The sequence below is a fragment of the Olea europaea genome, chromosome 4 (genome assembly GCF_002742605.1).
Source record: "Olea europaea var. sylvestris chromosome 4, O_europaea_v1, whole genome shotgun sequence".
Lineage (NCBI taxonomy): Eukaryota > Viridiplantae > Streptophyta > Magnoliopsida > Lamiales > Oleaceae > Olea > Olea europaea.
In genome coordinates this window covers 10,282,116-10,292,347 of record NC_036240.1, presented here as the reverse complement: position 1 = coordinate 10,292,347, position 10,232 = coordinate 10,282,116, and the positions used below count along the sequence as shown (strand labels likewise).

The following is a 10,232-nucleotide window of genomic DNA, read 5'->3' as shown; positions in this document are numbered from 1 at the left end:
AAACTATGCCCGTGGGGCCTGCTTCAATCCATACAGAGACCGCTTCAACCGACATACCTCAATGAAAGAGTGAATGAACATACTAGGGGGAGGACTCATAAAAATTTCCTCCTTCAAGTCCCCATGTAAGAACGCATTCTTTACATCTATTTGCTTGAGAGACAATCCTTTAGACACGGCGATTGCCATAATAGTTCTTACAGTAGTCATCTTCACCACAAGTCCAAATGTTTCATCATAATCAAGCCATATTCTTGATGATTTCCAAGTGCCACCAATCAAGCCTTATACCTTTATACAGAACTATCAAATCGATTTTTGATGGCATATACTCATTTGCATCCAATAAGCTTTATTCCATCAGGACATGGAACGATGTCCCATGTATGATTATCCTGAAGTGCTTGAAGTTCTTCTTGCATAGCTTGTCTCCAACATGCATGATTAGAAGCCTGAGAGTAAGATTTGGGCACAATAATAATATCGAGAGTAGCTTGATGAGTAGTATGTGAGAAGCTATACTTATCTGGAGGTCGTGAAATTCGAGAAGACCGTTGAGGTACAGTGAAGACGGGATCAGGCGTTGGTTCAATGTTAGAAGGAAGCACTGGAGACGATAGAAGACATCTCTAGTACACAAGTCCAGGCTTAAAGCGTTCAATAGTATAAGACAAATCATCAAACTCAGGTAGTTGAATAGAAGTAGAAGGAAAATCAACATAAGATTGAAAGAAATATTGAGTTTTAAAGAAAACCACATTTCGAGAGACATGTAGCTTGTTAGCATTAGGATCATAACATATAAACGCTTTTTGTGTATTATTATACCCGAGAAACGCACATCGAGTAGACTGTGCAGTAAGCTTGTGATTTTCAATGGAAGGTAAATGAGCAAAGCAAACGCAGCCGATCACATGAAGATAATTATACTTAGGTGCAACATCGAAAAAACGAGAATACGGAGAATCGAGCTGTAAATTTGGAGAGGAAAGCCCATTAATCAAATAAACAACTTTGGATAAAGTTTCTACCCAAAATTTAGGGGGCACAGAAGATTCAATCAATAAAGTACGAACATCTAAAAGATGCTGATACTTACGCTCAGCAACCCCATTCTATTGGGGAGTGCAAGAACACAAACGCTGAGAGAGAATTCTTTTATTTTGAGATATTCTTGAAATTCATTAGACATCTATTCCCCTCCCGAATCAAAGCATAATATCTTAATATGAGTAGAAAATTGGGTCTCAACAAATGCAACAAAATTTTTAAACCTGGAAAACACATCACCTGAAACGACTATAGTCGTCAATGAATGTTACAAAATACTTATAATGAGAATGAGAAGGTATAGGACTTACACCCCACACATCAGTATCAATAATCTCAAAACATGTGAAAGCTCGATTAGCATGTGACGGAAAGGTAAAGTTTTGCTTTTACCAAGTTTACAATAACTACAATCAGAAGACATATGAGAAAATGAATCTTTATTGGCCAAAAAAACCATTTTTTATGAGATAAGTCAAGACCTTAGAATTGGGGTGACCTGATTTCTTATGCCAAACATTGCTATCAATAGCAACAACAGTAGATGCAAAGGAATCAGAAATGGAAAATTGAAGAGGAAATAAACATCCCACTTTAGGTCCCTTCGCGATCACTTTTCCCGATATTTGATCCTACACACTACAACCAGAACGATTAAAACGAATTTCATAATTATCATCTATCAACTATCCAATAGAAATCAAACTCGTAAATAATTCTAGTAACACAAATACATTGGTAAAAGAAGATCCCAAATTTTCAATTGCTTAGATAGGAAGAGTATTGCCATTGGCTATTTGAGTGTATTGATTGCCCTCATACTTACGAATATCATGTAGGGCCTCTATACTACCTATCATATGATTGGATGCTGCCGAATCAACCAATCAAGGAGAGGTAAGTAGATTTTTCTTACCTTGAAAACCAAGAGCAGTGAAAGCAGAAACAATCATCGTTGGACCATCTCAGGTGTAAGAGTAGTGGAAGAACCAGTTTGAGGTATAGTGGATGAATTAGGTTGGACAGCAGTGTGAAAGGTCGTCCCTTGTTTAATTTGAGGCCGCACTCAACAGTCTTTAATAATATGTCCTTCCTTTTTGCAGTAATTGCAAAATTTCTTGCTGCAATTTTTCGCAACATTCCCAAACTCCTTGCAATTGTAGCATTGTAGTTGTGTCTTGAATTTTCCTTTCCCTTGAGTAGCATATGCCACATTAACCATCTCAGTTGTAGTTGTTTTTGGAATCATCCCAAGTTGTGTGGCAAGACGTTCCTCACGTAGTAATTCTCTCAGGCATACATCTAAGGAGGGAATCGGAGTACGGTTTAGTAAATTAGCCCGCACAGTCTCAAATTCTGGTCACAACTTCATCAGAAATTGATCTCTCTGACTCTTAGCATAAATAGCATGAAGTGTTACTAAAGCTTCCTTAGGGACTTTGGAATGAACTACCCCAGAATATTCACTCCACAGATTAAGAAATCCAGCCAGCATAAAATTGATCGATAGAAAGATTACCCTGATTGTAGTTGACAATTTCCAACTCCAATTGAAACTTTTGAGCACATTATCTTGATAGTAAATACGCTTGAGGTAATCCCACATTTCTTTAGCGATAGTGAAGGAACGAAGATTGGTTAGTAGCCATCAACCAATCTTAGCATCCTTACTTTCCCATGAATTAAGTTCTTTGGCGTTAGTAGGTGCCGTAGAAGATCCATCCAATGACTTCATAATTCTTTTCCTTTCACAAACATCCGGAATTGAAATTCCCAACTCGAGTAATTTTTTCCATTAAAATGAATAATAGAATTTTCTCCCTACATAATGAAGCAAGTAAATAATTTAGCCCTCTTTTGGTCCTCGTTACATCTCATCAAATTAAATTAAATTTTTCTCTTATTTTCAACCACACAATCTTCAATAAAATAATATTACACGTAAATTAAAAACTTTTCATTCTTCTACAACCATTCATTTAAAAAAAAATTATTCCCTTCATTATAATCAAAATTAATGGGAGCCAAACGAAGGATTACTACACAAATCTAATAAAGTAGCAATGCAATTAAATTTGAGTCCAAGTCCAAAATGTGTTATGTAGTCCAATAGAAAGCCCAAATTATTTAAGTACAAGAAAGAATCCTATAATACTAGCCTAACAACCGAAAGCCCAATCCAAAATATTACCTGTCCAAATAAAGGAGCCCAAATCTAATATTTTATCAAATCAACAGAGACCCAGAGCCCAAATCTAAAATCGTCGAATACGACTGCTAGCCAATGAACTTGTGCACCGAATGAGTCCAAGAATGAAGTTCCCACTAGACACCTGGAATTAATGATCTGAAGGAGAAGACGGCTAAAACTTCCACCAGTGACACGCTTGAAATCGACCCACAAAGACCTCTAAAGACCAAGAGTACACCGGCTACCATTGATTGCACTTTATCCACTATAAAATGCCGACCAAACTCAGAACCTGAGAATGACAGCCAAGACCAAAGTTTTAATCGAGATATAATTTTTCAAAGAATCAAGGAAGACTCCGATACCATGTTAAATTGATTTTAACTGCCTCTCAATGGAGGATTTTCATTTCAATATATAGAGAACCGTTGCTTGATACATGGCTGACATACAGATAATTACATCAATTTGTCCCCCTTTTGATATAGTAAAAATATATTGTTTCTATATACAAAATGCTAATTATACTAATTAAAACATGTATGATTTGGACAAGAATAATCTTGTCTAACATAAACAAGGTTGAGTATCATCAAAGCCTGAATTAAATGCCTTTTTGTGTATAGTTTAAATAATTTCTGTCATGCATTATCAAAGGAATAGCTAACATTATATAAAAGCCTATTGAAACTAATCTACTATATTTCAGTAGTGATTTGCTGTGATTGAGTTTAAATCTCATGGGAATTTGTTGGACATGAAGATTGGACTTGAGAAGATGAAATTGTGAACTGATCAATGGTTTTGTTAAAACATCAGCAATATGATCTTTGGAAGAAATAAAACAGACCTGCAATTTCTTTTGCAATACAAGATAACGAACATGATAAACATCAATTTCAATGTGTTTGTCCTTGCATGGAATTTTGGATTCACGGAGAGGTATGTCATGCCAATGTCACGCCAGAGTTGAGGAAAAGTAAACAATGAGTGCTGGATTTCTGTGAGTAAGGACTGAATCTATTGAACCTCTGTAGCAGCAGTAGAGACAGCCTCGTATTCATCCTCGGTGCTACTCTTTGCTATTGTCTCTTGTTTGCAAGACCAGCAAATGAGATTATCCCAGTGGAAAATGCAATAGACCCCTACAAAACATCGATCATCTCCATCAGATGCCCAATCTTCATTTGCAAATGCATGTTAAGCATTAGCTAATCATTTGGATAGAAATCAGCCATTCAAGATGGTGTTTTTCAGATAGCGTAATATATGTTTTACAGTAGCCCAGTGAGCATCCCGTGGGGAATGCATGTATTTGCTAACTTTATGAACAGCATAAGCTATGTCTGGACGTGTAAAGCTCCAATATCATAGACCTCCAACTATGCTTCTGTAGAGAACTACTGTCAAGCTTAGTACCACATATTTGGAGAGTCGAGCGGTGGAAGCCATTGAGGTAGTGCATGGCTTAACTTTGTCAAGATCAGCACGGTGGAGAAGGCCAAGAATATATTTTTCTCTGTGTAAGAAATAAACCGTCTGATGTACATAAGACCTCAATCCCAAGAAAATAAGAGAGGTCACCAAGTTCTTTAACTGGAAAAGTATGAGACTAGGCATGAATTACTTTATTTACTTTTGATTTTGCAGACTCTGTGATGATAATATCATCAACATAAATGAGAGAGAATAACTACAAATTGGCTTTCTGTAGCATATATAGAGATGTTTCAGCCTTTGAAGCTACAAAACCCAATCTTAGAAGCAGCGCGAGAACCACGATTGTGGCGCTTGACATAAGCCATAAAGACTTCTATTTAATTTGCACAAATAATTGGGATAATCAGAATGGACATAACGTAGGGGTTGACTCATGTAAACATCTTCATCAAGTACTCTATGTAGAAAAGCAGTCCGAATGTCTATTTGTTTTAAACGCCAGTTTCTTGTGATGGCAATGGAAAGAACCATACGAATGGTAACTGGTTTTACAACTGGGCTAAAAATCAACTCCTTTATGTTGATGACAGCCTTTTGCAATAAAGCGGGCTTTAAACTGTTTAATTTGCCCATCATCACGACCTTTAATGCGATACACCCGCTTGCAACCCATTATGTTGACACTTGATACAGGTGGCACTAAGGTCCATGTCTGGTTTCGAATAAGAGCATCAAATTCATTGTTCATTGCTGATCTCCACTTAGAAGATTTCATTGCCTCCGAATAACATGTTGGTTCCAGCTGAACTGATGTTTGAAATGCAACAAGAGCCTTTGGTAGTGGGTAACGAATGTGATAAACTGGTGTTTTCTTAGGCTTAAGAGAGTTGGTCTTTGATCTGGTTACCATTTGTTGCGAAGAAATGGGCTCTTGCAAACTAGAGGTTCAATGTCAACCATTGGATCAGTAGAAGTCACAACAGGTAATGATCCAAGATTTAAATCAGGAGAGCTTTGACTAGTACAGGTGTTGGAACATTTTGAACTGCCAATGATGGGGAGGTCGATCCAAGTGGGTGTTGTACACGAGATTGAGTATCTGCATAAAACAAAATAGGAGAGCAAGAGGATTGATTTTGACTAAGATTAGCAGAAAGAAAGGTATGAGTGGAAGATGAGGCTTTTTGTGGGAGAGATGTGTTTGTACAAAAAGAAATTTTCATCAAAAATAACATGACATGAGACAAATATTTTTCCTGTTGCTACATCAAGACATTTGTAACCCTAAAGAGAAGTACTATAACCAATAATCAATTTTATGATGATTATAAAGTTGTAAATTTGGTTAACATGCACATTCAAACACACATAAATAATTAGAATTTGGTCTTCGTTTGTATACCATTCAAAGGGGTGATTTTTGATTCAAAAATTTTGTTGGGGGATGATTAAGCCCCCATTTTTTCAAATTAAAATGGGAGGAATAGTATTTTCTTGAAAAATGAATTGTTAAAAAAGAAGAAAAATTTCGATTTACGAGTAATATTATTTCAAGGAAATTTAATTTAATGAGGGCCAAATGTGGGCTAATTATATAAGTGGCAATTAGAAAAGCGTCTTCCTAAAATTGTTTTGGACGTTGGAATGAGCTAAAAGAGCTAGACCTATTTTAACTATTTGAAGATGTTGTCTTCTATTGCATCCATCTGTTCATTCGTTTGTGGACATACAAGCCGATGTTGAATTCTAATGTTCTTAAAAAAACTACTAAACATCTATATTCACCGCCCCAATCAGTTTATATTGATTTAATGGTCGTATCAAATTGGCATTCCACCATTTTTTGAAAATGAATAAATATAGAACATTTGATTTCAATTTTAAAGGAAATAGCCAAATGAACTTTGTATAATCATCAAGAAAACAGACATAATAAAGAGATCCATAAGTAGAAATTTCAGCACATGGCCCCAGACATCAGAGCAAAGCAATTTTAGAGGCCATGTAGCTGTAATATGAGACTGATAAAAGGCAAATTATGGCTTTTTGCCAATTGACAGTCAGGACATAAATTCTGTCTCTTATTTGTAGCAACAGAGATTTTATTTGAGCAAATGACATGTTGAACAATAGGGTAAGAAATATATCCGAAGCGTTGATGCCAAACTACTATTGAAATACAAGCACCAATATAGGCTGATGCAGGACATGGCTGATAAGGCTGCGAAAAATAGTAGAGGCCATCTCGGACATAACCTCTATGCTGGATGTTCCCCAAGTAGTCCTTTATGATGAAATAGTGTCCATGGCAAAAACACATTGTTATCATTAGCAAATTTTTGAACTGAGAGAAGATTTTTACAGCTTGTTTGGGAGTGATTTTTTACCCCAAAAAATTGATTTTTTTTATCGTTATTTCACCATTCCAGCCGTCATATTTGACTTCTTCTCTTACAGGTGGACCCCATTTTTCTCCTAACGGTCAAAAAATCAATTCTCAGAATCACTCCCAAACAGGCTCTTAGTAATTGAAGGAACAACTAGAATTTGGTTTAGGAGTATTTAAAGAGGCAGAACCAACATGAGAGAGAGCCTGTCCCATTTTCCACTTGAATCTGGTCAGCACCATTGTAATCTTCTGAATGTAATGTGAGGTTATTGACATCAGTAGTCGTGGTGGGTGGTGGCCGAGTTGTGATGCCAGTCGTGATTGGTACTGGAGGCTGAAGCATAGTTAGCCTCGATTGGCCTAGGAGTTGATGGAGAGAGGTCATGACGAATCTTCATCATCGTTGAACCGTGGAAATTTTATTGAATTGGTGAAAGTTTTTGCAAAAATGAATGTAGAAATTGGAGAAGTTGTATTGGATAAAGCTCCTCAAAATGCTACATATACTAGTCCAAATGTTCAGAAAGAAATTTTGCACATTATGGCTAACAGAGTGCGACAGATGATTCGTGATGAGCTTGGAGAAAATTGCTTTTGTATTCTTGTTGATGAAGCACAAGATGAATCTAAAAGAGAACAAATGGCCATTATCTTGCGATTTGTGAACAATGATGGTGTTATAATAGAACGTTTCTTTGCAATCAAAAGCGTTAGTGATACTACATCATCAAATCTAAAAAATGAGATATGTGATGTTCTTGTTCGTCACGACCTTCAGGTTAAAAAAATTAGAGGGCAAGGATATGATGGTGCTAGTAATATGCGTGGTACTTGGAACGGACTTCAAGCGTTATTTCTTAAAGAATGTCCATATGCTTACTATATCCACTGTTTTGCTCATCGACTACAACTGACATTGGTTTCTGCAGCCAAGGATGTGATTTGTATTTGGAAATTTTTTTCTCATTTGGACAATATTGTTAATATTATTACTTCTTCTCCTAAGCGCATTAATGCGCTACAAACTGCTCAAAGAAGGGAGTTTGAGGATATGTTGGCTAGTGGAGAACGACAATCTCGAAGTGGGATCAATCAAATTGGTAATTTGCAAAAATCAGGCTCTACTCGTTGGAGTTCACATTATGAATCGGTAAAGAGTTTGATAGATATGTACGCTGCAACTTGCAAGGTACTTGAGTATCTTATTGTTCATTCTCCAAATGGAAGATCTCGTGCTGAGGTTCATGGTGTTTATGAAACCATTAAAAGCTTTGAATTTGTATTCTCATTACATTTAATGCATAAAATTTTGGGATTCAGCGACATACTTTGTCAAGCTCTTCAAAAAAAATCTCAAGACATCCCCACTGCTATCAGATTTGTCTCCACTACAAAAGGTCTCCTTCAAGAATTTAGACAAGATGGTTGGGAGGAATTTCTTAATGCGGTGAAAATTTTCTGTTTAAGAAATGATGTTGATATACCCGACCTAAACTCGTTTTATAAGATTGGTCATCCTCGTGAAGAAGTTACGCTTGAGCATCATTACCACTTTAATGTTTTTAATGAAGCCATAGATTTCCAACTGATGGAGTTAAATACAAGATTTAATGAACTATCGGTGGAACTCCTTTCTCTCACTGTTGCTTTGGATCCTCAAAATTCTTTTGAATCATTCAATGGGGACGATATTTGCAAGCTTGCAAAAAAGTTTTATCCTTGTGATTTTTCACAGCAAGAGCTTCATTCTTTAAGGTTTGAGTTGAAACATTATGAGTATGATGTGATTCGTGATCCTCGATTTCAAGTGTCTTCACTTTCTGAATTATGCAAGCTTTTGGTTGCAAGTAGAAGGTCAGAAAATTGCATTGTTCTCACTAAATTGATTCCTCTTGTTCTAACACTACCTGTATCTACAACGACTACTGAACGAGCTTTTTCAGCAATGAAACATGTGAAAACAGCAATTCGTAACAGAATGGAGGATGAGTTTCTTGCTGATTGTGTGATGCTCTACATTGAACGAGAATTTGCCAAGAAAATAGATATAGATTCTATTATAGACGAATTTTATGTAGTTAAAGCTCGACGGACTCAACTTCAGTAGGTAATGTCGTAATGAAATTTTATGTCATGTACTTTATAAAATTTTTGCATGTATATTTTAAATTTCAGCCCCCCCTCAACATAATTTTCTGGATCCGCCCCTGCTAACAACGTTATCCAATAGAAATTTGTGCAGTTTTCTCTAATAACTAAATCAATTTGTATACGGAAGTTCCAAGTCTAGAATAGGAATATAGAAGAAAAAGTTTGACTAGACCGTGGAAAAGATTTGTCCAAAGAAGAGAAGAAAATAGGAAATGTTGTTTGGACAGAAAAAGCATTTTCATTTGTAGTGGGATCAACTAGTTTAAATATTAAATTTTATATAACAAAAACTCTTGGATAGAAATTCTTTAAAACTTAATTTCTTGCAAACTCATTTTCAATATTGCGTTAACTTTGCACGTAAATCAATAAAAAAATGTTAACTTTGTAACCACACATTTTCCCAAAAACTCATTTTTTTTATAAAATTTATCTACAATATATTAAAAGTGGGGATTGAGAAGAAACTTTTGATTACCAATTATACCCTTATTTATTTTGCTTTAAGTCCAATATGCCATCATTTATCCTCATATCTTTAATTTTCCATTTTACCCTTATATTTTTATATTTATGGTCAATAATACCCTTAAAATTATATTTATTTCAACTAAATTCAATTATTATTAAAATTAAAATTATCTATCTTTTAAATCAAGTGAATTAATTTCCGCTAAACACTATTATTACTAATGATTAGTATATGATTAATAAAAACTTATATAAATACAAAATAAAAATTATAACAATATCACATATATAATTAACATGAAATGCCATAGATTATTAAATCAATTAATATTAATATATAAGATTTATAAAAAAATAAAATTATAAATACACTTAAATAAAATTTTAAACCTAATATTACTGAATAAAAGAATAGCGCATTCCTAAAAGATTTCATTGAAAATAAAACATAATAGTAAAAAAAAAATCTCATTAACTAATGTTTACTTAATACGTATTAGATGAAAAGTCATTTTATAATAATCCATCAACTCTTTGATC

The 10,232-nt window shown here is 35.0% G+C and overlaps 1 protein-coding gene and 1 long non-coding RNA gene across 3 annotated transcripts; one reads left to right on the top strand and one right to left on the bottom strand.

Annotated features, from left to right (window-relative positions):
- Window positions 1-6: 6 nt before the first annotated feature.
- LOC111393599 lies at window positions 7-7,433 on the bottom strand. Of its 2 annotated transcripts, XR_002702452.1 has the most exons (4): window positions 7,263-7,433; window positions 4,092-6,965; window positions 3,242-3,533; window positions 7-2,871 (listed from the first exon to the last, which is right to left on the bottom strand). It is a non-coding gene; the product is annotated as an uncharacterized LOC111393599 (long non-coding RNA). The 2 variants fall into 2 exon arrangements; XR_002702451.1 differs by lacking the exon at window positions 7-2,871 and having other exon boundaries at window positions 3,051-3,533.
- Window positions 7,434-7,440: 7 nt separating this feature from the next.
- Window positions 7,441-9,177, top strand: LOC111393018 (zinc finger MYM-type protein 1-like). Its single transcript, XM_023018419.1, has one exon. The coding sequence runs from the start codon at window positions 7,441-7,443 to the stop codon at window positions 9,175-9,177; it is 1,737 nt and encodes a 578-aa protein (XP_022874187.1).
- The last annotated feature ends 1,055 nt before the right edge of the window (window positions 9,178-10,232 follow it).